This window comes from Coffea eugenioides, chromosome 11 (assembly GCF_003713205.1).
Source record: "Coffea eugenioides isolate CCC68of chromosome 11, Ceug_1.0, whole genome shotgun sequence".
NCBI classification, from domain to species: Eukaryota; Viridiplantae; Streptophyta; class Magnoliopsida; order Gentianales; family Rubiaceae; genus Coffea; species Coffea eugenioides.
The window spans coordinates 15,044,975-15,072,582 of record NC_040045.1 but is presented as its reverse complement, the minus strand read 5'-3'; the positions used below and the strand labels follow the sequence as shown (position 1 = coordinate 15,072,582).

Here is a 27,608-nt window from a genome sequence, read left to right as displayed (position 1 = left end):
ATCAGGATTTTTGTAACCTTTAGAAATACCTGAGTGGAAATGGGAGAAATCACTATGGATTTTGTATTCGGATTACCAAGGACACAAAGAGGCCATGATGCTATTTGGGTAATAGTGGATAGATTGACCAAATCGGCTCACTTCCTGCCGATTAATATGAAATACCCATTAGAGAAGTTGGCTAAGTTATACTTGGACGAGATCATCAGGTTACATGGAATCCCTGTCAGTATCGTGTCCGATAGAGATCCAAGATTTGTTTCGAGGTTCTGGCAAAAGATGCAAGAAGTGTTAGGGACTAAATTGAACTTTAGTACCACTTATCATCCTCAAACCGATGGACAACCTGAAAGGACGATCCAAACCCTTGAGGACATGTGTTCTAGATTTTGGGGAAGGTTGGAGTAAGTTTTTAACCTTGGTGGAATTTGCTTATAATAATAGCTTCCACTCCTCTATTCAAATGGCTCCGTATGAAGCGCTTTATGGTCAGAAATGTAGGTCTCCGATTTGTTGGGATGAAGTAGGCGAATGGAAAATCTTAGACCCGACTACAGTATCCTGGATTGAGGAAGCTAATGAGAAAGTAAAGTTGGTACGCCAGAGGATTCAAGCTGAACAGAGTCGTCAAAAGAGTTATGCAGATAATCGGAGAAAGGATCTAGAGTTTGCAATTGGAGATCTCGTATTTCTTAAGATTACGCCTCTGGAAGCAAGTTTAATGTCTGGGAAGGGAAAGAAACTACAACCGAGGTTTGTAGGGCCTTACAAGGTTATTCAATGCGTGGGAAAGGTATCATATAAGTTGGAATTGCCACCGAGTCTATCTCGGATTCATAATGTATTCCACGTGTCCATGCTTAAGAAATACCATCCAAACCCTTCTCACATTCTGCAACCAAAAAGCATTGAAATTGATGAGACATTGACCTATGAGGAGAAACCGGTTAAGCTTCTGGATAAGAAGGTAAAGGAATTGAGAAATAAGCAGATACCCTTGGTAAAAGTTCTTTGGAGAAATCATGGAGTGGAGGAAGCAACCTGGGAAGTTGAAGAAGCAATTCGAGGAACGTATCCAGACCTGTTCGTGAATCAAGGTAAATTTCGAGGACGAAATTCTCTTAAGAGGGGGAGGATGTGAGGACTCACAAAAATTTACTTATTTAATTTCCTATTTCTAGCTTATTTAATTATTTACTTAGCCATTTACTCCGAATATTATTTTCTAACCTCTTGATACCTAATTACATTGATCTATGACTTACTTATATTTTTAGAGTGGCTCGTTTCAAAAATTCATTTTTCGAAGCCCGTTAAGTGAGATTAGTGAATGCGCGGTTGGAAGCAATAACTGTTTTGAGAGTACTATAAGTTTAGAAAATTAGAGACTTGTACATTAGTCTTAAAATAGGTAATTTTATACTTAAATATTCGAGTATTAAATAGTGAAGCTATCGTTATAAGAATTTCTTGGAGATTTCGCTTTATCACGCAAAAATCGGAAGTACGCGTTTTTACACACGCAATTTAATTGAGGGACTTTAGACCCTTATTTTGGGACAATTAAGATTGAATAATATTAATATAAATATAAGTGCATTAGAGGTTTAGTGCACTAGTGAAATAAACTCGAGAGGAATTGAGCACAAAACGCGCGCGAAGGAGAGAGTTGACTTTTGGGTGAACTTGGGCCACACATTAAAGCTTCTCTTGGAAGCTTCCTTTGATCAAACACTCCCTCACTTTTCTCTCTTATTTGCCCGGCCATCAAGAGGAGGAAAAAACCAAGGAGCTCTTCAATTTTTTCTTCTCCATTTCTTCACAAAATCATCACCCATTTCACCTCAAATTGTTACCATACGTAGCTAAACAAGTGGTGATCATCCTAAGCTACAAAAGGGGCCGCTTTCCATGGTTTTCTTGGGCTAAGCAGGGCCGAAAATTTCTGCTTTGCTCATCAAGAGAGGTAATGGACGATCCACCTTGAAAAACTTGATTTATGGAAGTAGTAGTGAACTTATGAGCTTGCAAATCCATGTGGGTAGCTTGTTTATGTTGGAAAAATTGTTGTGTGGGCTCTATGAACTCCCACTTGGATTGGATGGACTGATTTGATGAATGATGATGCTATTAATGTTGGTTTAGTGCTTAAATTCGTGGAACAATGTTGGGTTGTTGGTAGAAACTCAAGGAAGGTGCAATGAACAAAAGTGATCATTTTAGCCCTGCCATGTTCGTGCACTTTGGTGCAAAATTTTTGGGTTCTAATGACTTGTTTGTGATGTATACATGTTATATGAATGGTGTAGAAAGTTTCAATGAAAAATAACATGATTTGGTTGGTCAATTGTAGTGATTTCAAAGGTTTAGCAAAACTGGAAAATTTTCCCGGATTGCCCAGGCAGTCCATTTCTTTTGGCCATAACTTTTTACTCCGATGTCGAAATCGAGTCCCGTTTGTGGCACTGGAAACTAGACGTTCCAATCTTTCCAACGGTATAAAATTCACATCCTGATTCTACATGAGGAATCTGTACTAACCGTTTGAACTTGGCTGCCCTGTTTCGTTAGTTCCCTGGAAGGCAGAACATGTACTACAACTTGAGGCTCCAATGTGGACTAGTTGTAGACAGATTTTGAAAATAATTTCTTCTGAGAAATTGTAGCTTTATGAATGTGTTTTCCAGCACCACCAACCACGTCCAATTCTGAGTTGAATTGAGTGATTTGTGGCCGTATTTCGAAACTGACTTTTTTAAGGAAAACCCTCCTTTTGGGTAGAATTGTTACTAAACTTGATTGAGACTTGTTAATTCGAGATTCTTGGTGTTAATCACCTACCAAACCTATCTTGGAATGTTTATTAGACCTTGTCTACACCAATGAACCATGCTGAGGGAATTTCCTTGGCCAAATGCTTGAAAATGGAAAAACGGAAGTCCAAGGCAGATTTGCCTTGGAACTTCTTGGGAATTTAGTGGTTTCGTTAACCAATTTATCGTACATATTTTTCTATGAATTTTGGAAGAGGAGTAACCCTTATATGGTAGTGTATTCATACCAAATTTGGTAGCGTTCCGAGTCTGTTTCGATACCTAACCAATGTCCCAAAGTCTAAAGTTTAAATCTGGAATTTTGCTTAACAGTTTCGATTTTTCACCAACTTTGAGCTATCATATCTTGGTGCTCAACACTCCGAATCTTGTTCCGTTTGTTTTGTATCAAAGTTGGATTGCAAATCTAATAGTGTTCCAAATTTCAGAGGTTAGTTCAAATCAAGTGAATTTTGCCGAATTTTCAAAGTTGGCCAAAAACCGACCTAAACCTGTCTCAAGTGCCCCAAAACAGCAACTTTGAGCTAAATTTTGAATACTTTCCGTTTGGAATCATGGAAAAGTGTATTCTAGGAATTTTTAGTACTTTAGATGGAGTTTCCAACGGTACCAAGTTTTCCAATTTTGGACCTGTAACGAGTGTGATACGATTTTTCAAAGATCTCGTATCAAAACTGAAATTTCTAAAACTTAAGGGAAATAGAGTTGTTCGAATTCTCCTTTTCCCTCGATATCACTTGAACGTTTTACCCTTGATTTCGAAGGCGAAAACTCGATTTCTCTTGTACTTTTGAAACCCCTCTTTTGGGCATCAATTTATGAATAAATTAGGCTCACTTCCGAGAATTTTTCTCAGATTGTACAAGCGTACACTCATGCGTGATAATTGGGGTTTATAAATGATAATTCACTATTAAATTGCTCAGGCTCGCACGAGGACCTTCAAGAGGATCCTACGGTGGTCACTTGAATTTCAAGTAACATTTCTTCCTTGTTTACTTGATAAGTGTCAAGTGTATGATTACTTGAACTCCTGTGAACTTGATACATGCTTACCTGTAACCAATGATCAAAGATTTTGAAAATAGAGTCGAGTGTGTACTTTATCGCACTCGTTCTCATTTGAAACAAATAATTCATGATTAACTTGCTTGACATGAAATGAATGACCTGCTTGACATGACATGAATGCTTGAATATATCAAATGCTTGCTTGACCTGAAATAGTATGCTATGGCTGCATACATCACTGGAGTAAATCTCCTCGACACATACATGTTACATGGGGGACACCCAAACTCATAGGCCGACCTTGGAACTCGAGCAGGCATGGGCTTTGTGACGACCCCACTTCCCCCTAAGGCGAACCAAAGGGTTTGGTGGGCCGCCTGCCCAGCTCTCGCCGGGACTCACTATAAAACTCAAGCGTGAATATAATCGATGGTTCTTAAAAGCTCAACCGGAGTATAATATATCCACCAGTCCAACATACCAAAGTACAAGTCCAATACTTCATCTAAATTTTCATACTAATAACTTAAGTACAATCCTTATGTTCACAATTCAAATCATTCTTACAAAAGTATAATCCCCAAAATATCATGAGATTTACATTCACTTCAACCACAAGTACATCATACCATAAAGTTTCACAAATTTTCAAAATAACCATTACATTCCACAAAGAAAATCAATCACAACCCAGATAAAGGATAATCCACGGTACTCCAAATCCTTGTGCTTGAGTAACTATCCTTCTCGAGCCCTGCATAGAACTAAAATGTTTTTGGGGGTGAGCTAAAGCTCAATGAGGTTTCAAAAGGGAAAATCAAGTATTTATAAACCAATTCGTAAGTGTTACTTTGGAAACACATGTAGAAGTAATACTTTTGTTGGCAACTTTATTATGAGTACAACTCATAAATCATTTAAAAACCACTAACGTACATTTTGAATGCATGACCACATAAATATATTCTCATGAATTTTAGCCAAACAAATAGTGGCTCGTCCTACTAGAAGAACATTACAAGGATTGCTTCGTCTCAGAGATTAATGCTCATGAGGAGTCTTACCCGAGAAATGTCAACTAGGAGAGCAATAACAGTATTAATAGTAAAGCAAACACAAAAGGATACAGTACTCAGTCCACTTCCCGTCCTTATAACTCCCATCGATAACTCTCTCGGTTGACTGGCCATCACCTTATCCCTTCAGTGGTAATACTCGAGTATACCAAAATACAGTGCCCAGGGTTATCAACCTATCCGACCGAGTCCGCTTCTGGCTCGAATAGGTGATAACGAAGGGGAAAAGGCCTTGTTCAGCCAATGTGATAAAGTACACATGGCCTATAGCATACGCAAATAACATATAAACAATGAAATATTGAACAGTTAAGCAATACAGCAACAGTTAGGTCGAGTGCGATAAAGTACACACTCGCCTAGAAATAAGTACTTTTCATTCAAATGAACAAGATTCATCAAGTATTAGACCACTTAGGCATGAAAGAAGCACTTATCAAGTCACATCACGTATATATATAAGCAATTATACAAATAGTGGTTATAAAAGTTCGAGAAGCAATTTTGTGCAAAACAGTTTGGAATCCCTCACCGTAATCCGGAGCAAAGCAAGAGCAAAAGCAGGAAATTAAAAGAGCTTCTCGGTGTCCTCTGAATCACCTGAGATTAATCACAATTACAAATTACCTAGATGCTCGATTAAGGCGAATAAAAGAAAACCTCTTAGATACACACACTCAAGCCTCAAGCTCAAACAAATTGAAATAGGAAGTTTTAACTTAATCATTGGTATAAAACCAAAAGGAATTTAAAAGTCCCATTTCCGAGATAAATCGTGGCAAGGACTATCAATTTCAAAAGAAGAGTAAAATGCTTAATTTGGCACGGAAATCGAGAAGGTGAAAAATGCGTTCGTACTAGAAAATTTTCAATAAAAGCTCAAGTACTAGAATATAAGTGAAAAAGAATCATGTTTTCTTGCCGAGCAAGTTTTCTACACTTTTCATTTAAATTTATTTAAATCTAGTGTTTTTAACAATTTTCCTCTAAAACAACTGGCCCGGAATAATTTTTATGAAAAATTTAGAGTTTGGAAGTTAGTCCAATTATTTCTTAAAATAATAAAGCTAGTGTAAGCAAAGAAAAGAATCAACAAGTTAGCAAGGGTTTAAAAATCCCGACACTCGAATTTAGCATTATCGTACTATACTCAATTTCTATAGCTTAATATTGGAACAAAACATTTCAACAAAGCTTGATTTAAAAATACTCAAATTCAACAGACCAAAACGGATTTCACGATTTCAAATCATTTGCACATCGTATTCCCGGTTGCCAAAATAGCCAAAACACAATTCAAACATCAATTTCACTAGGGCTTCATCAATCATTAGCCCTAGGTCTCAACAGATTCAGTTCCAAATAAAATTCAACAAAGGAAGTCCAAGGTATCAAAACAATCCCAAATCACAAACCATGGACCTTCCAAATACGTTTCAACCAACCACTTGAACAAATTCACCAAAAATTAAACTCTTGCAAAAATTACTCAAATGGCCAAGAGCTTCATCAATCATTAGCTCTTGACGACAAACAATCATTCCTTGCAACAATCAACCAGAAATTTAACTCAAACATAGAAGATAAGTCACGGTTAGCTTACACCCACATAAGTCTAGAAATTCATATTTTCCTTTCTTGTTTCAATATTCAAGAAAATTCTAGCAAATGTCAATTCAAGATGTCTATTAAATCTCCAACTTTTACTTGCTAGAAACACTAAACATATGGCTTATAATTTGTCCAACCTAAACTAAAACAAACAATACACAAATCCAGAAAATAATCTCACCAAAAGTTTCAACTAGTACGGCTAGCAACCATGTACAAATTCCAGCAATATAACCCATTAACTTATAGTGTTTTGTCCATAACTTCCTTCAATTTTTACTTCAACTCAACATGCAAAAAGGTGATTAACCAGCTACAAACTAATCTTAATTACCCAGTATAAAAATCTTAGCTAAAATTCAAAGGAAAACTAATTAAAGGCTCAACCTCTTCTTTCGGCCACAATTCAGCTTTCTTTTCTTTCTCTTTTTTTTTTATTAAACACGACTCATCTCAGCTTCATGCATGATCAAAATAATTAACTATCAATCAGCTTTGATCCAATCCATGTGCGGACATCATAAAAAAAAACATCCAACCAGAATTTTCATTCCAACCCACTCGATCGACATGCATGCATCCAGATTTTGTTTTCCTTCAAATTTCTGGTTTACACACTGCTAATAAATCTCATACAGGGCTTAATCATCCAGTATTTAGTTAGCTAAACATGCAACCAAGAGAGAAACAACCACTTTTCAGCAAATTTCACACTAATTTACCCATACAACTCCATCGGCTAAACTGGAAATTTGTTTAGCAGTCCAGCAACTTTCAAATAAAAATTTCCAGCCATGCAACCGAATTCCTGGCCACAAAGTTCTCATGCAACACCAAATAAAGAACTATCTATCAGGTTGGGTCCAAAATTAAGCTCAGATCATCACAAACTAGCAAATTAAAAACCGAAATTTCCAGCTCAAGCTCTCGACAACTTCACTTCCTTCTCAAACAGATTTTCTGTGACTTAAACTATCATCTGACCACACAACTGTGACGCCCCCGCTTCTCCCAAGGACGAACCCTAGGGTATCGGCGGGACGCCTGCCTAGCTCGCGCCAGGACTCAAAACACAAAGCTAACAAAATTATATTAAACCAAAAGAGAACTATTTATAATATATACAAATTCTATTTACATCTTCAAAAGTATCGAGTCAAACCATTTTAATACATTATAATAACAACCATCAGAAGGTAGACCCTAAGGAGGGTTCTTATACAAATCACCAAAACAAAAACAAACATCCTAGCTGTCCGACTATTACAAGCAAACCTAACTATACTAGTGTATGTGTCAAAAGTCCCCGCGTCGGCCCCTGCTAAGGAAAACAAAAGAAAAGGGGTAAGCTATATGCTTAGCAAGTAAACAGGGGTAAAAGCGTAAATCTCACATATTAACAATTGCACAGTAAGAGTAAAGCAAAAGCAGAAAAGTAACATCACATAATAAGGATACAGGTGGCTCCAAAGCCAGATCGTTTGCCATGTGTGACCTCCTGCCGACACTCCGTCGACCACACATAATGGTCCGTAGAACTTCACTTGTACTCCCACCGTACACCTTATCACCCTCTCTGGCCAGACACCTCACAAACTTGCTCAAGCGAACGAAATTGAGCTTGGTTCACAAGCTCGGGTCACAAACTTGGTCCACCTAATCGGTGAACCGGATTCATAAACTTGGTGACCTCAAACCAGGTTGGACTCACTTCGACCAAGCTCTAACCGGCTCGAATAGTCCATCTAGGTCATGAGATCGGGCCCCAAACTCACAAACTTCACAAAATTTACTCAAAAGTCACCCCGAGCCACAAGCTCAAGGGGTTTAGTTCCAAAATGATTCATATACATATGCCATATACAAATGTGTGCGTAAATTAGGGTTTAGGTCGAGTGCGATAAAGTACACCCTCGCCTAGGTACCCTTTTCATACATATCGAAACACATAAGCAACTAATACATAAGAGCGGCCTGAATACTTACACAACGAACAAAAGAGCAAAAGTACGAAATTCGTGCCGCGAGGAGTAGCTAGTAGGCCCCACCGGCTCCACCTAGCTCACCAACGTCTGAAATTGAAGATTGTGTCACAATATATCACAAACGGCTACTAACATACTTAAAACAAGCAAAACGGCAAAATCGGCACATGCAAGTGCGGAAACGGCAAAACGGGCGCACGCGCCCGCGCGGAACGGCAAACGGAAATGGCCAAATCTGCCTTCTCAAACCGTTTTGATCAAAAGTTAGGCTAGGAATGTCGGATCAAGGTACATGAGGTATCGTTACGAAGCTAAGAGGAAGGGTTACAGTTTTCATGAAGACACCTCAATCCGGATCTAAACGGAAATAGGTCGAAAGTACAGAAAATCGTTCCAGGAATTCGCACTCTAGAGTAACGAACAGGGTATGTTTGCTGGACCATAACTCCCAGCTTACAAATCTAAATCAGGAAATTCCAAATGCATTAGAAAGCTGAGACATAAGGCTAAAACTTTGATGTTTTGGCCAAGACCTGAATCCATTCAGAATGGAACGAAAATTGAGTACCAAATTACCTGTCAGAACTGTCCAGATCAAAAGCAGTTCTGACGATCAATCTTGTTTTGGTCATAACGGAAGCTACGGAACTCGGATTTCGACGTACTTTATACCGTTTCGAAGCTAAAACCAAGATATAAATTTATTATGAAGGAGTTGACACCCAGATCGTATGGGATCAAAACAGAAAAATGCACGGTCAGAAGCTGAAATTCAAAACGTACACAATTTCAGGGCACAAAACAGGTGCGAGTGTTTTGGTTATAACTCGAGCTACACAGATCCGTTTGACCGGAAATTTTGCAGATATATTCAGGACTTAAGAGGTTACAATGTTGAAGAAGGCTACTCAGTCCAGTTTCGAGGGTAACTAGGTCAAAAATGCAAAATACTACACCAGAATCACAAAAACAGATTCACAGAATGCATTCTAGCGGGAACATCATAAATCCGGCTATCCAAGTCCGAATCTAGAAATTCCAAAACCAACTGAAAGCTAAGAAACAGGGCTACATTTCATCAGAAGGCCTCAACAACCAATTCGGAAGCATTCCTAACCAAAACAATCAATTACAGGCGAAATTCTTACATTCGGGTAAAACCAGAACAGCAATAGTAATTTCGAATTTTCTCATCCTACAATACTCTGATTGACCTGAAATTTTTCAGGCACCTCTAAAATGTCATTCCCTACAACTTTCATGTTTTAATCCAAGGCCAATTCGGCCTCTAACTAGGAGCTAAAAATTCGGGCAGAATGCTCCCACAAAAACCCTAATTTTCTGAAATTTCTTCCAAACCAGAAATTGGTTGCAATTAATCACTTTTTCCACCTCCTAGAGTCATTATATACCATTTCCAATCATCATAGATAGCCACACAATCATGCTTATATTAAAACAGAAAAATCCCCAAAAATAATAAAACTTCATCACTTCAACCACAATCAAGAAATAATCCATAAACTTGCATCTCATACTACCACTAAGCATGATTTAAGCATCAATTAAGGGAGGAGGGTGGTTCTTCACAACTTACCTTAAAAACAAGAGAGAGAGAGAGAGCAAGAGGTCCTCCTAGCTTTCCAAATCACTCCACCAAACAACTTACTAACACTAATTGAAGAGGTTTTATGGAGTAAGTTCAAGTTTCAATGGTTGGTTTTGATGATTTGGAGCAAAATGGAAGCAAAACTTGAAGAGTTTCTTCCTTTCTTTTTGAGAGAGAGGGCCGGCCAACAAGGGAGAAGAAATGAAGAATTTTTGGTTGTTTTTTTGATTTAATTAGTCAATTGGTAAGACCATGAATAGTGGTCTTAAGGTATGAAGCAATCACATGGTGACACTTGTCACCTTTTATTAAATACCTACCTAACTTGTCTCTCTCATATCAATCCAAATTGCAACCTCTACTTATCTCTTAACACCCGGTAAATTAATTCCAGTATCCAAAACTTAACCTAATTGGCCGAATTTTACCAAACTTTCCGCGCTAGTGGGTCCCACGTCCGATATATGTTCTTAATTTCTCAAAAACTAACCGATACTAGAAAAATCATCTAAAACCTATATTTACTCAATAACAATTATCTGGGGAATTTTTTAATAAAGAAAATGTAGAAAATGCGGGCGATAAATAAAACTCCACTTAAGCTTTCTAATAAATTGTAACACTAGAGGTTTGCTAATCTAGAGTTTGCTAACCATTTCAAACTAATACATAAACTAGGGTTTTCAATCTTAACCGAGATTAGGGTTTCCTCCTTAGCCCTAACCCTAACTTCACCACACCGAAATAATGAATACCCCTAATATCAACTTACGAACTGATTGGGGGCTCACAACAACCACCACATGCAAGCCCATAGTCAACACCATCTACCCTTAACCAATCAATCTAGTTCCGGAAATTACCTCAGCTTGGAGTACACACACACGATTAGCAGCAGAAATTATTTTCCTTCCCTCGGCAGTCCAGAAAAATGCAGACCGCTAGCTCTCTCCCTCTCTCCCTTGCTTTGGCTTGCGGCTGGATGAAGGAAATCTGGTCTCAAGCTCTTCTCCAGCTCACGGATGGAAGACAGACTGAATCGCAAGTCTCTCTCTTCCCTCTCTAGTTTACGGACAGAAAGAAAAGAAACAAGAAGCTCGGCTCCCTCTTTCTCACTCTCGTCGATGATACCAAGGCAGGGAAATGGAAGTGAAGTGGAGTTGTTGTGGGTGGGACTGATGTGTAGTGGAATGTATATATTGCAATGTTTTAGTGGAGTTGAGTCGGCAATAGGAATGGAAAGTGCTGGAATAAGAAATGGAAATGGAACCGGCAGAAATTGGAAATGTTTGGAATGAAACTTGTTTAAGGTTTCCGTGGCTGCATGGTAAATCCAAGATAGTGGAGGGCCAGTTTGGTCTTTTCACACTTGTTCGACCTTCCACTTAGGTTCTCACTCGTAAACTAATTCCAAAATTTACCCCGGATGAAATTCGATAGCCTACTGAAGCACTAATCTTGCGAGAATTCAATTATCGAGACTTCATTGTCCTAAAATAATTATGAAGGTCCTAATCTAAAAACGATTTCGTCTTAATACTAAAGTTCCCGTTAACACTTAAACATTATTAACACTTAAAATTAGCTATCGAAACTCAAAAATTTAATATTAAAGCATTAACATAATCTACATCAAGAAGTATTAATTTATCTTGGCAAAATTCAAATAGTCCAATATTTTGCACAATTAACTTATTTGCGACTTTAAACTTATTAAAATCAAGTTTGACCTTAAAATACAACCATAACATTCTCAATATTTATTTATCATTTTATTTTCGAAACTTATTGACTTTATTACTTTTAAACCATGAAATACCTATCTTCAAGTTTATAAACTTGTATAATGTTTAAACTAATATACTTTCTCAATCCAGTATTAATTATGGCTTATAGATACTCCATTTTCCTTTTTAAGACTAACTAAGCTCTAGGTTGTTTGTGAATTAAATTTTGTTTCACAACCTTAACTTCTCAGGTTTTATAGTCTCTTAAATATTATAAAAAAATAATTTAAGTGATTAGGAGCCATTTCGTGTATATAGTCATAACAAATTACCTTAGAGTTTCTAAAACATTATATGAGTCTTAATCTCATTACCAATTCAACCATTCAACATAATTCAGCAATATTACTTCAAAATCCATTAGGTTTGGTAGCTCTAAAACAAGGTTAATGTTCATATATAAATTTTAAGATCTTATAAAACATTTGAGCTAAGATTAAATCATTTCATTCTAATCTTAATAATTGAAGCTGATGGAACTTTTATTTATTTAATTTTTTCCTAAATTTTCAATTCTATAGGAATTCAATTAGGCATTTAATTTACCCATTCATTTGTTACATGTAATATTTCTAATAACGGATTAAACGTAATGAAATAAATTCAAAGTATACACATAATTTTTCGAGTTCTCACAGGCTTGGTCGGGAACCTCGGTGAGCCATGAGATTACATGATAAGCTTGATCTATTTGAGAGATCTCGCTTGGCATACTCGTGCAGTATCACCCTATAAATGTCGTGAGGGCCCGGAGTGGTATGTACGGTGGACGGACATGAGAAATAAGTGGAGATCTACGGAATGGAAATACCGATCTGGTTGACAGAGAGTCATCGCGGGAAGGTATACGAATGACCCTGGCAAAGCAAGTGGAACTTAGCCCCTGAGAGCTACCGTATCCTTGAAATGTTTCTGTTTACATTTTATTGGAATTGTCAATTACTTGTACTTTATCTATTGACCTGTTATTTGGGCTTGTTACTTGGACTATGTGCTTGCATGTGTGTTCTTGGCCTTACGAACGTTTTGCTCACCCTGTAGATTTGTTTTCCTTAACAGGATTGGACATGGAATGAACTTGGGAAAACCCCTTTTGATGTACTTTTGGCTTAGCGTTTCTAATGTAATTTGGGCTAGACCTCTTATTGGTTGTACTTTTGGGAATCTAATGTATGATTTGGATATTTGATGTATCTGGATGTTGTATATTTTGACATTGAAGCATCTTTTGGATATTCAAGGTAAGGGTTGGATAATCGTTATAAATTGTTAAATTTTAAAGCTTCCGCATTATTTGACTTGTTTTTTCTAGTTGTGATGTCTAGTATTGCATTAAACTTGAATGAAAATTGCTTGAGTCCTGGCGAGAGTTGGGCAGGCGTCCGCGGATACCCTTTGGTTCGCCTCAGGGAGAAATAGGGCGTCACAGTTGAACCATAATATTTTCTCTTGTTTATTCTTAGGGTTTGTCGATGATCAAGGGCAGAATCCGGAAGGAAACTGTTGACGTTATTTTGCTTAAACTGGTGAGTGTTTTTTGTGTGAGGACCCGTAAAATTTTCCTATTTTATAGTACTTTAATTTATTTTCGCCTGCATTTCTTTACCCCACTTTATTATATTAATTTTTCAGAGATTTTTATGAGTGAATATAGCTTTTAAATCATTTTCTTGGTATAAGTTATCAATTGTATTGAGGACGTGGGACCCGCTAGTGCGGTAAAATTTTGACGATTAGTTGAAATTCTACACAGAGGGATGTTAATTTATAAGGTGTTAGGAGTTAATTAAGGATTAGCGAGGCAAAGTAGTGTTGGAAGACAAGGAAAGTGAGAGAAAATTCTGGAAAAGGGCCAAGTGTCATGATACTATTGAAAATGGGACTTTGACCAATTTCTTACCTTTGCTAAATATCAAACTTTGACTAAAATCATCTTCATTTCTTCACCAAGTTGGCCGAAACTTTGAGGGAAAGAAAAAAGAGAAAAACTTCATCTTGCACCATCATTTCTTGCTCCAATCTTGAATTTCAACCATAACTTTTGCAAACTACTCCATAAAAGTGCTAGTTAAGGTAGTTTCCAAGGTGTTTGTGGAGTTATTTTGGAAGGGAAAGCACTAAGCTACTAATTTTCTTGGGGTTTCAAGGTATCTTGCCAAGAACTTCCCCTTTACTTCAATTAATTGTTAATTAGTGGTTTAGAGTTGTGAGTTTTGTAGTTTTATGGAAAAATTTCATGGAGAAGGTGGGGACATGGGAAATTTCAGATTTTTGGTGAATTTTCTGCCTTTATTTGATGCTTAAACAATTGCCATGGATTGATAGCTTTGTTATGTAAAATATTGAGCTTATATGCGCTAGTTTCACTTGCCTACGAAAAATTTCAGCTTGTGTACTTCAATTCCAGATTAGGGTTTCCATTTAGGAATGAATCTGCCCTGTTTCTGACCTGCATATTTGTCCATGATAGAAGTCGAATCAGGTCTAGGTCAAAACATGAAAGTTGTAGGGAATGGAGGTATATATCTGTCTGCAAAATTTCAGCTCAATAGGAACACTGTAGCATGTGAAACAAATAAAATACCATTGACTGCCAAAAGCCCTATTTCGCGGGCAGCTTTCTATTTTTTCTAAGATTGCACATTTTGACCCTGAAAATGCACGAAATGCTTGTTGATGTCTTCATAAGAAATGTATCTCTTTGTCTTAGCTTCGAAACGCCATAAAGTTTACCCCAATCCGATCAGCGTAGCTTCAAATGTGACCAAAATGCCGGAAGATGTCAAACCTGCTCCTTAGCCATTCGTCTTTAAAACTGGTTTCCCGCTTTGATTTTGATGGATGCATTGCTAGAATTGACTTGTATGTGGATGACTTTGAGCCTAGTTGAGGAGCCATTGTGTTATGTTTACTTATGTGTTGAATTGGGCTGAGTTGAGGAAAAAAAATGAAGCCATAAATGACTGGAATATATCGAAATACAAAGGGCATGCTATCCAAAGTTTAAGGGCTACGTGATTCCTTTGAGTTGGGTTGATTTTGAGTAGAAATGAAAGGTTTTGGGGTCGTTTATACCTTGGCACCAATTGTTACTTATTTTCACCCCCAAGTTCTATTTTACCTTGCATTAGTAGTTATTGGATAGGTACGACTCGTAATCGAGTCTCAATTGTTTCTTAGTTGTCCTTAGGACGTGTCGGCGGTCAAGGGCATTCCTTGGGAGGAAACTTTTGATGTTATCCTTGCTTGAATAAGAGAGTGTACCATTTGCATGACTTGTTGCTGATCAATTTTACCTGTACCTGCAATGTGTGACCTGAATGACTATAACACCTGCTTAATTCTGGACGAGACGAGGGTGTACTTCATCACACTCGTCTCTCTTGCTTATTTGTCGAGTCATTGTATATGCTTGAACCTGTTACTTATGCCTGTTATAAGCTGAATTTGTTACCTATGCCTGTTATGATGTCATTTGGAGACTGGTATCCAACGACCTTCCTGTGAAATCTGTGCTCAGCCTCATTGGTAGTTAATTGAATCGAGCCAGCAAGGGGCTTGGTCGAGGAAAATTGACAAGCCATGAGGGCCTATTTCTGGGGAATTCAAGGGTATTGGAGACTGTGGATTGCTGGTATACTCAAGTATTACCATTCTTATTCCTGTTTGGTGTTCGGGCCCGGTAAGGGATATGTTTGGTGAACGGGGGATATTCACATGTTTGTTTCATTAAACGTTGACGGAGGGTCAACGAGTTTGGATCAAGTACTGCAATGGAAATCTGGCTCTTGAGAGCTACCTGTATCCTTTCTATTTGAGATGATTATTCATTTCCCTATTTGACACGTATACTTGATTGATTAAAAGCAAATCTCTATGATTCTTGATTGCTTGTATTTTGGTAACTCATTAAGCGTAAGCTCACCCCTTCCCGTTACCTTTGTTCTCCTTACAGGGTTCAACATGTTGGAAATCATGATTTTGAAGAAAAGAGTAGAGCTAGTAATAGACATCCCTTTTGATTATGTTCCTCTATATAAGAAAACCCTAATTGTACTTTGATCAAGCATCTCCCTTTGATTTGCAAAGTTCCAACGTATGTATATAAGTGATTATCCATGTTTCCTTCGAGTATTTGTTGATGAATGTGTGCTCTATGGGTTTATATGAACTTTTCTTGTATCCATTGGAAAGTCGGGCGAGTACGGAACTTGATCGAGGAAGAAAAGAAATTTGGCGAGAACACTGGTCACAGAATCCGGCCGTATATCCGACCAATTCTTAGCCAGATATCTGGCCGGATTAGCAGGTGATTTTGGAAAAAATTTTGGGATGCTCAGTGCCTTGAATCCGACCGGATATCCGGCCAAATCCTGGCCGGATTGTGACGTGGCCGCGCATCGTTCCGTTTTCGTTTTCGTTTCGTTTTCCTTTTCGTTGAAGCATTTAGTTAAAGTTCCCTTTCACCGTATGGTTTGGTAATCATGTTTTCAGCTTAGGAATCTCTTATTGTTGCATTCTTGGGATTCTATCGCGCGTTGAGTAGGGTTTACGAGTGTTTTGACTCTGTAGTACTGGCGAGAGCTGGGCAGGCCGTCCACCAAACCCTGTGGTTCGCCTTAGAGGGAGGTGGGGCTGTCATAGTTGGTATCAGATCCCGCTTCGCGTGGTCTCTGCGTGGAGTGAGCTTGAGGTCAAGTGGTGTTACGGTCTCGATCATGTGAACGAGTGTAAAGGACTAAGTGCTTTTGAGCATAAGCTATGAGTTATGAAATGTTATAGGTTTCAAACCTTTATCGTGGTACTTGGAGACAATAGATGTATGTCCGGTAGGAATTACGAATGTAGATGATTTACTCTTGGGCCTAGCTAGCTCGAGTTATGAATTACCTTATTTTGGATTCTTGTACCCGAATACGGAAGAGATGAAAGCCTAGGTTGGAAATGACTTGGGCAAACTAGAAATGTGATTCTGTGGAACTTCGTGTGATGGGTTAGGGTGTCATTATGTATGATTAATCATGTCTAAGATTTGACCTGTGTTATTCTTGTCGAGTACAGACGGAGCCCTAGAAGGAGAGACGAACCTAGTTCTAACTATGAGGAAGAGTCCGTTAGCCCAGTTGGGAACTAGGCCTAATTTGTGTATAGTACTTTTGATGACCCCGATACTTTCATGGGATTCTTTTTGATTGTATCTGACTGACTGCTACTGTGTGATTTGCCTGGTAAAGTTGTGTTATATGTGTGTTTGCCTTTTAAGTTGTGTCTACTTTTGTTACTTGTACCTGCATACATTTATTTTAATCTTGTATTCGCACTTCAACCCTAGACCGGTTAAACCAGATAGAGGGTACTCGTAGCGGACGAGGCCGGGGGCACGGATGTAAGCAACCATCGAATGAAAAGGGAAATCAAGAATCAATGCTTGAACCCAATCTTGGACCTAGAGTGGATCCTAACGTTCAGGTGGCTGCCGCTGTCCAGCGCATAACCGACCTTTTGGCTCACGTAGTAAAGCATCAGGGCCATAATCCTGTTAATCAGCCGGAAAACCCTGGCGTGGTCAAGTGGTGTTACGGTCTCGATCATGTGAACGAGTGTAAAGGACTAAGTGCTTTTGAGCATAAGCTATGAGTTATGAAATGTTATAGGTTTCAAACCTTTATCGTGGAACTTGGAGACAATAGATGTATGTCCGGTAGGAATTACGAATGTAGATGATTTACTCTTGGGACTGGCTAGTTCGAGTTGTGAATTATCTTATTTTGGATTCTTGTACCCGAATACGGAAGAGATGAAAGCCTAGGTTAGAAATGACTTGGGCAAACTAGAAATGTGATTCTATGGAATTTCGTGTGCTGTGTTAAGGTGTCATTATGTATGATTAATCCTGTCTATGATTTGACCTGTGTTATTCTCGTAGAGTATGGACGGAGCCCTAGAAGGGGAGACGAACCTAGTTCAAACTATGAGGGAGAGTCCGTTAACCCAGTTGGGAACTAGGCCTAATTTGTGTATAGTACTTTTGATGACCCCGATACTTTCATGGGATTCTTTTTGCTTGTATCTGATTGACTGCTACTATGTGATTTGCCTGGTGAAGTTGTGTTATATGTGTGTTTGCCTTTTAAGTTGTGTCTACTTTTGTTACTTGTACCTGCATACATTTATTTTAATCTTGTATTCGCACTTCAACCCTAGACTGGTTGTGAGGACTTGCAAATTCCTTACATATTTCTTGAAATTTTCCTTTTATTTGAAAATTATTTTGAAATTATTATTCTATACCATATTTCTACTTAATCACCCTAGAAAAAGTGCCAATGATCATAGAAAATTAGGGTTTTCCTTTCCGATTTCAATTCGAAGTGAAATAGGGTTTTTCGTGTATCCGTCGTGTAATTATCCTGTACGAAGCAAGGATCAAATTTGGTGCTTAAGAGTGACTTTTGGGTAAGAAATAATATGTGATTAGAAGAAATGATAAAAAGTTAGTGAATAGGAAGTAAAAACCCTAGTACGTGTGATTTAAGGAAAAACGGCGCGAACCGACGGGTACCGCGCGCTACCGATTGAACGCACCACTTGACCACCACTTTCTTACCACATGAGCTCATTAATATTTGAGCAAAATATCTCCCACATTTCCAGCTAGTCTTGACCGAAAATGTGGACCAAATGCAAAGAAAAGAGAGAAAAAAAAAAGAGTGGTGGTGGTGGCGCCACTTGTCGCCACCTAAGGGTTTCTTGACCAACCAAGAGTCCAACCTTTTTATCCCCAATTTTGCTCTTTCTTCACCATATTTCTGCTGGTTGGCCAAGAGACAAGAGGGGAAAGAGAGAGCAAAGAAACACCTTCCTTCATCTTGAATTTGAGCTGCCAAGTGAGAAAGAAAAGAAACTAAACCGATTAAAGGCACCCTTGAGTGTTTATTTAGTGAGGTGTTGGTGAATTTTTGAAGGGGAAAGCTAGGGTTGCTCTTCGTAGACACTAAGCAAGGTAAGGATGATGATTTCCCCAATTTTTACTCTTAATCTTGTTTAAATTAGCTTAGCATCTCAAAATTGTGGTGATGATGGTTGTTATCATGCTTTGGGTGATTTTCCTTTTAGTTACATGAATTAGGGTTTGATGGATTGCTGCCTATATTTGATGTATGGTTAGTATATGTTGTAGCTAAGATTATATAGGGGGTTTTGGTAGCAAGTGAAGCAAGAAATGAAGAAAGTTATCATTGAAACCAAAAATTCCAGATTTCTGGAAAAATTTCACCCTGTTCTGTCCGGTTTCATTTCGTGTGGTTAGAGGCCGAATCAGGCTTGGAATAAAACATGAAAGTTGTATAGAATGGTATTTTATAGGTTCCTACAAAAGTTCAGCTCAATCGGAGTAATGTAACCTGTGAAAAGACCAAAATACCCTCACTATTTTAGGATGTTTCCAGTGTTCTGTTTTAGTCAGTTCATCCAGTTTATCATGTTTATTCACTAGGATCCGTGCTGATTTAGCCATTTTTTAAAACATTAAAGTTTTAGTACTCTGTCTTAGCTTTTAAACACCTACAAGAACACCTTAAACGGACCTTGGTAGCCTGAGATATGACCATTCTAGTACAGTGCGGTTAATTAGCCATATAGTTGGAAGTTGGCTCTGTAAATTGGGAATTTGACCAGGTTACACTGGAAATTTGACCAAGTGATCTTCATGAAAGTTGTAGGATTTCGTCTTAGCTTCGAAATGGTATAAGTTTCACACCAATCCGATAAGCGTAGCCTCAGATGTGTTCTTTCCGTAAAAAACCCGTCAAATCTGTCTTTTGTAAACTTCATTTCCGCATTTGTTATTAGTTGATTTATGTCCTTGTATTGTCTTGAGCCTATGGAACGGCTATTGAAATGCATTTGTGTTGTGTATAAACTTGGGCTTGAATGAGAAAAATAATGAAGCCAGAAATGGCTGGAAAAATAGGTAAATACAAAGGGCGTGCTGCCCAAATTTTCGCTCGAGGGCTAAGTTTCTATTTGAATTTGTATATTTTCGTTTTGCAAATACTATGACCGTTTTACCATTCCGTTTTACCATTCCAAAACATGATACCTCTTCGATTTGAAACGCCAGATGTTTACTTACTCCGTACCCAAAATATAGAGGTATGATTTCGGGTTTTCTCGGCCACAAGTGAACCACGTTTAAGTGAGGTTTTAAGTGTGAATGTAAGGTAGTATTGTCCTCCTTTTCACATGATTTTATCATGACGTGTAGTCTATACTAGCTGCTTGGGTATGAGGTGATTTTGAACTATCTAAACGATTCCGAAAACAATATTTTTAGCCTATCTCGTTGGAGTCCGAGTTGTCTTTGGTCCAAGTGTTTTCCGCCGGACATTTTATAACCCGCTTGAGTTAGTTTTGTGTTTGGTTTATGAAACCCTAGTTATTTTCGTCCTCCGATCCAAATATCCCCTTTTCACTATAAAGGCGTCTTTATACGTTTTACTTATCAATTGTCGGTTTTTCTTTGATTTCACTTACTTGTTTGTGCTAGATAGACTGTAATATTCTTTCTCATTTACTCTTAGATTTTCTCGGTGACTGAGGTAATATCCGGAAGGATATTTGCACGTTGTTTTACGTAAATAGGTGAGTGTTCCTTGTTTGTTATGTTTCTTGATTATATGGCTTGTATATATGACTGATAACATGTTAAACGCTTTCAATGATTAGCCAAAACGAGTTTTCTAGGCGAGCGTGTACTTTATCGCACTCAGCCTAAATGATTGTGAAATTTTCAATGATTGAACGATTGAAATGTTACTTGTGCATGAATGTAAGCCTTTTGGCTGAACTGGCCACTGCCCCTTGTTACCGATCGACTCGAGCCAGAAGCGGACTCGGTCGGGCGATATGGTGACCTGGGTGAACGTTTGGTATACTCGAGTATTACCTTGAAGTCTGGTGGAGCCCGGCCAATGTCTGGGAAGGGGGTGAATGAAATGAACGAACGAACGAGGGTTTTACTTACAAAATGTATTTTCAAGTGAATGAATGGAGGAATAAGGGGAATGTCAGGAGAACGAATGAATGAATGAACGAACAAATGGCTCCTTGTGAGCCTGTATCCTTTAATGTATGTGTTATTATCACTTTCCATTGTAAATGTTACTTGAATTATTGAAATTCTATATTTAATGTTTTGGATGGATTGCTGCTTACGTGTTCGGAACCTCACTGAGCTTTTAGCTCATCCCTTTAGTTTTGTTTTCCTTAACAGGGGAAAGTGAGCAAGGACGAGAGCTCTGTATAGACTGGCTTGGTCTAGTTCTTTGGTTTTGTAATGGTTCTCGCCCTAGTGCTTGGCACGGGCTGGTTGTATGGTGAATTGAGAACCTTTGTATATTCGACGGATGTACTTCCTTCTGAGATAACAATGTATATAATTTTGTTTTAAGTTTTGGATCCTTGTTTTGCTCTTTCTGGTGGTTTTATTTCTGATTTGCTTGAGTGAACGACTGAGTCCCGACGAGAGTTGGGCAGGCGGTCCGCCGAACCCTTTGGTTCACCTTAGGGGGAGGTGGGGCTGTCACAGTGGTCAAACCAGATAGAGGGTACTCGTAGTGGACGAGGCCGGGGGCGCGGACGTAAGCAACCATGGAATGAAAAGGGAAATCAAGAATCAATGCTTGAACCCAATCTTGAACCTAGAGTGGATCCTAACGTTCAGGTGGCTGCCCCTATCCAGCGCATAACCGACCTTTTGGCTCACGTAGTAGAGCATCAGGGCCATAATCCTGTTAATCAGCCGGAAAACCCTGGTAACCATGGAGAGGGTGAGGATAGAGCCCTCAAACTATTTAAAAAGTTCTCCCCACCGAAATTCCTTGGAGGAAAATTGACCTTGATGTGGCCGAGAGGTGGCTAGAGAACATTATCGATATTTTTGCCGCGTTGCACTATACTAAGGAGAGACAGGTGACATTTGCTGTCTTTCAACTGGAGGGAGCAGCCCGTTCTTCGTGGAACGTAATAAGACTGAAATGGGAAAGAGAACAAACACCGAAGACGTTGGTTAACTTCATGAGAGAGTTCAACGCAAAGTCTTTCCCACCTCTAATCCAGGAAAAGAAAGAAGATGAGTTCATTAGGGTTCGCCAGGGAACCCAGACTGTCGCCGAATATGAGAGCCAGTTCACTAGATTGTCTAAGTTCGCTCCCGAACTAATTGTGACTGAGCAAAGGAGGATAAGGAGTTTCGTCCAGGGACTAAATGTTGAGATTCAGAAGGACCTAACTATAGCCCAACTTAGTGCCTTTAGTGACGCGATGGAGAAAGCTCAACGAGTCGAAAGCGCGAGATTACAAGTTAGAACCTTCCAGGCGAAGAAAACGAGCTATTCCTGAAGGTGGCGTAGGACAAGAGGATAGAGCACACCTCCCAATCTTGGAAAGGGAACTAGAGGAGTAAGAGTTCCGAAGATATGAAGAGGTACCTCACAGGGAGGCTCGATCTCTGCTTCCCGTGGTCCCTGCAGGTACTGTGGGAAGCCGAATCACACGGAGGATGTCTATTAGAAGAAAGGAAGAAAATGTCTGCATTACGGGAGCACAGATCATCAAATCGCTAATTGCCCAGGCCTATCTCGAGAAGGGAGTGGGAACCGACAATCAACGAAGACCAACCCTGACCAGTGGAAGGGGGAAAAGACTAGACCAAAGGTGTCGGCTCAGGTGTATTCCCTTGGGCAACATCAAATCCCTGGCTCATCTGAGGACATGGAAGGTAAGATTCTGGTATTCCACCAATTGACCACTAGAATGGTGTATAAGAATTGCGATTTGGATAGGAAGTGGAAACCATACTAGAGAATTTAATGAGCCTAGCCAGTGAAGGGGTACTGCTTGGTTAGCTAAGTATGATGCTCAACTTAACTGTAAGAAGGAAGTGAAAATTTTCGTATACCGGAGAAGGCGATGATAAGAAATTTCTAGGACGAAATTCTTTTAAGGGGAGGGAGTGTGAGGACCAGCAAAATTTTCCTATTTTATAGTACTTTAATTTATTTTCGCCTGCATTTCTTTACCCCACTTTTTATATTAATTTTTCAGAGATTTTTATGAGTGAATATAGCTTTTAAATCATTTTCTTGGTATAAGTTATGAATTGCATTGAGGACGTCAGACCCGCTAGTGCGGTTAGTGCGATAAAATTTATACGATTAGTTGAAATTCTATACAGAGGGATGTTAATTTATAAGGTGTTAGGAGATAATTAAGGATTTGCTAGGCAAAGTAGTGTTGGAAGACAAGGAAAGTGAGAGAAAATTCTAGAAAAGGGCCAAGTGTCATGACACTATTGAAAATGGGACTTTGACCAATTTCTTACCTTTGCTAAATATCAAACTTTGACCAAAATCATCTTCATTTCTTCACCAAGCTGGCCAAAACTTTTAGGGCAAGAAAGAAGAGAGAAACTTCATCTTGCACCATCCTTTCTTGCTCCATTCTTGAATTTCAACCATAACTTTTGCAAACCACTCCATAAAAGTGCTAGTTAAGGTAGTTTTCAAGGTGTTTGTAGAGTTATTTTGGAAGGGAAAGCACTAAGCTACTAATTTTCTTGGGGTTTTAAGGTATCTTGCCAAGAACTTCCTCTTTACTTCAATTAATTGTTAATTAGTGGTTTAGAGTTGTGAGTTTTGTAGTTTTATGGAAAAATATCATGGAGAAAGTGGGGACATGGGAAATTTCAGATTTTTGGTGAATTTTCTGCCTTTATTTGATGCTTAAGCAATTACCATGGATTGATAGCTTTGTTATGTAAAATATTGAGCTTATATGTGCTAGTTTCACTTGCCTACGAAAAATTTCAGCCTATGTACTTCAATTCCAGATTAGGGTTTCCATTTAGGAATGAATCTGCCCTGTTTCTGACCTGCATATTTGTCCATGTTAGAAGTCGAATCAGATCTAAGTCAAAACATAAAAGTTGTAGGGAATGGAGGCACATATCTGTCTGTAAAATTTCAGCTCAATAGGAGTATTGTAGCATGTGAAATAAATAAAATACCTTGGACTGCCAAAAGCCCTATTTCGCGGGCAGCTTTCTATTGTTTCTAAGATTGCACATTTTGACCCTAAAAATGCATGAAATGGGTGTTGATGTCTTCATAAGAAATGTAGATCCCTGTCTTAGCTTCGAAACGCCATAAAGTTTACCCCAATCCGATCAGCGTAGCTTCAAATACGATCAAAACGCCAGAAGATGTCAAACCTACTCCTTAGCCATTCGTCTTTAAAACTGGTTTCCCGCTTTGTTTTTGATGGATGCATTGCTAGAATTGACTTGTATGTGGATGACTTTGAGCCTAGTTGAGGAGCCATTGTGTTATGTTTACTTATGTGTTGAATTGGGCTGAGTTGAGGAAAAAAAATGAAGCCATAAATGACTGGAATATATCGAAATACAAAGGGCATGCTATCCAAAATTTTAGGGCTACGTGATTCCTTTGAGTTGGGTTGATTTTGAGTAGAAATGAAAGGTTTTGGGGTCGTTTATACCTTGGCACCAATTATTACTTATTTTGTTGCCCAAGTTCTATTTTGCCTTGCATTAGTAGTTATTGGATAGGTATGACTCGTAATCGAGTCTCAATTGTTTCTTGGTTGTCCTTAGGACGTGTCGGTGGTCAAGGGCATTCCTTGGGAGGAAACTTTTGAAGTTATCCTTGCTTGAATAGGTGAATGTACCATTTGCATGACTTGTTGCTTATCAGTTTTACCTGTACCTGCAATGTGTAACCTGAATGATTGTAACACCTACTTAATTCTGGACGAGACGAGGGTGTACTTCATCACACTCGTCTCTCTTGCTTATTTGTCGAGTCACTGTATATGTTTGAACCTGTTACTTGTGCCTGTTATAAGCTGAATTGTTACCTATGCCTGTTATAAAGTCGTCTGGAGGCTGGTATCCAACGACCTTCCTGTGAAATCTGAGTTCAGCCTCATTGGTAGTTAATTGAATCGAGCCAGCAAGGGGCTTGGTCAAGGAAAATTGACAAGCCATGAGGGCCTGTTTCTTAGGAATCTATGGGTATTGGAGACTCTGGATTGCTGGTATACTCAAGTATTACCATTCTTATTCCTGTTTGGTGTTCGGGCCCGTTAAGGGGTATGTTTGGTGAACGGGGGAAATTCACATGTTTGTTTCATTAAACGTTGATAGAGGGTTAACGAGTTTGGATCAAGTACTGCAACGGAAATTTGGCTCTTGAGAGCCGCCTGTATCCTTTCTATTTGAGATGATTATTCATTTCCGTATTTGTCATGTATACTTGATTGATTAAAAGCAAATCTCTATGATTCTTGATTGCTTGTATTTTGGTAACTCATCGAGCGTAAGCTCACCCCTTCCCGTTACCTTTGTTCTCCTTACAGGGTTCAACATGTTGGAAATCATGATTTTGAAGAAACGAGTAGAGCTAGTAATAGACATCCCTTTTGATTATGCTCCTCTATATAAGAAAACCCTAATTGTACTTTGATCAAGCATTTCCCTTTGATTTGCAAAGTTCCAACGTATGTATATAAGTGATTATCCATGTTTCCTTCATGTATTTGTTGATGAATGTGTGCTGCTCTATGGGTTTATATGAACTTTTCTTGTATCCGTTGGAAAGTCGGGCGAGTACGGAACTTGATTGAGGAAGAAAAGAAATTTGGCGATTACACTGTTCACAGAATCCAACCGTATATCCGGCCAATTCTTAGCCGGATATCTGGCCGGATTAGCAGGGGATTTTGGAAAAAATTTTGGGGTGCTCACTGCATTGAATCCGGCCGGATTGTGACCTCGTTCCATTTTCATTTTCGTTTCGTTGAAGCATTTAGTTAAAGTTCCCTTTCACCGTTTGGTTTGGTAATCATGTTTTCGGCTTAGGAATGTCCAATTGTCAGATTCTTGTGATTCTATCACTCGTTGAGTAGGGTTTACGAGTGTTTTGACTCCGTAGTCCTGGCGAGAGTTGGGCAAGCGGTCCCCCGAACCCTCTGGTTCGCCTTAAAGGGAGGTGGGGCTGTCACAGCTGGTATCAGATCCCGCTTCGCATGGTCTCTGCGTGGAGTGAGCTTGAGGCCAAGTGGTGTTATGGTCTCGATCATGTGAACGAGTGTAAAGGGCTAAGTGCTTTTGAGCATAAGCTCTGAGTTAAGAAATGTTATAGGTTTCAAACCTTTATCGTGGTACTTGGAGACAATAGATGTATGTCCGGTAGGAATTACGAATATAGATGATTTATTCTTGGGACTGGCTAGCTCGAGTTGTCAATTATCTTATTTTGGATTTTTGTACTCGAATACGGAAGAGATGAAAGCCTAGGTTAGAAATGATTTGGGCAAACTAGAAATGTGATTCTATGAAACTTCGTGTGATGTGTTAGGGTGTCATTAAGTATGATTAATCCTGTCAAAGATTTGACCTGTGTTATTCTCGTAGAGTACGGACGGAGCCCTAGAAGGGGAGACGAACCTAGTTCTAACTATGAGGGAGAGTCCGTTAGCCCAATTGGGAACTAGGCCTAGTTTGTGTATAGTACTTTTGATGACTCCGATACTTTCATGGGATTCTTTTTGCTTGTGTCTGACTGACTGCTATTGTGTGATTTGCATGGTAAAGTTGTGTTATATGTGTGTTTGCCGTTTGAGTTGTGTCTACTTTTGTTACTTGTACCTGAATATATTTATTTTAATCTTGTATTCACACTTCAACCCTAGACCAGTTAAACCAGATGGAGGGTACTTGTAGTGGACGAGGCCGGGGGCACGGACGTAAGCAACCATCGAATGAAAGGGGAAATCAAGAATCAATGCTTGAACCCAATCTTGAACCTAGAGTGGATCCTAACGTTCAGGTGGCTGCCGCTATACAGCGCATGACCGACCTTGTGGCTCACGTAATAGAGCATCAGGGCCATAATCCTATTAATCAGCCGGAAAACACTGGTAACCATGGAGAGGGTGAGGATAGAGCCCTCGAACGATTTCAGAAGTTCTCCCCACCGAAATTCCTTGGAGGACCAGACCCTAACGTGGCCGAGAGGTGGCTGGAGAAGATGATCAATATTTTTGCCGCGTTGCACTATACTGAGGAGAGACAGGTGACATTTGTTGTCTTCCAACTGGATGGAGCAGCCCGTTCTTGGTGGAACGTAATAAGACTGAAATGGGAAAGAGAACAAACACCAAAGATGTGGGTGAATTTCATGAGGGAGTTCAACGCGAAGTCTTTCCCACTTCTAATCCAGGAAAAGAAAGAAGATGAGTTCATTAGGGTTCGCCAGGGAATTCAGACTGTCGCCGAATATGAGAGCCAGTTCACTAGATTGTCTAAATTCGCTCCCGAACTAATTGTGACTGAGCAAAGGTGGATAAGGCGTTTCGTCCAGGGACTAAATGTTGAGATTCAGAAGGACCTAGCTGTAGCCCAACTTAGTGCCTTTAGTGACGCGGTGGAGAAAGCTCAATGAGTTGAAAGCGCGAGGTTACAAGTTAGAACCTTCCAGGCAAAGAAAAAGAGCTATTCCTGAAGATGGCGTTGGACAAGAGGATAGAGCACACCTCCCAATCTTGGAAAGGGAACTGGAGGAGTAAGAGTTCCGAAGATATCAAGAGGTACCTCACAGGGAGGCTCGACCTCT

At 39.1% G+C, this 27,608-nt stretch overlaps 1 protein-coding gene across 1 annotated transcript in view; it reads left to right on the top strand.

Annotated features, from left to right (window-relative positions):
- Nucleotides 1–463: 463 nt before the first annotated feature.
- LOC113752000 overlaps nucleotides 464–27,608 on the top strand; it is a 30,977-nt gene continuing 3,832 nt past the window's right edge. The window contains exon 1 of the mRNA XM_027296145.1: nucleotides 464–1,097. Coding sequence (XP_027151946.1) covers nucleotides 464–1,097 — 634 coding nt within the window. The remainder of the gene's footprint in view (nucleotides 1,098–27,608) is intronic.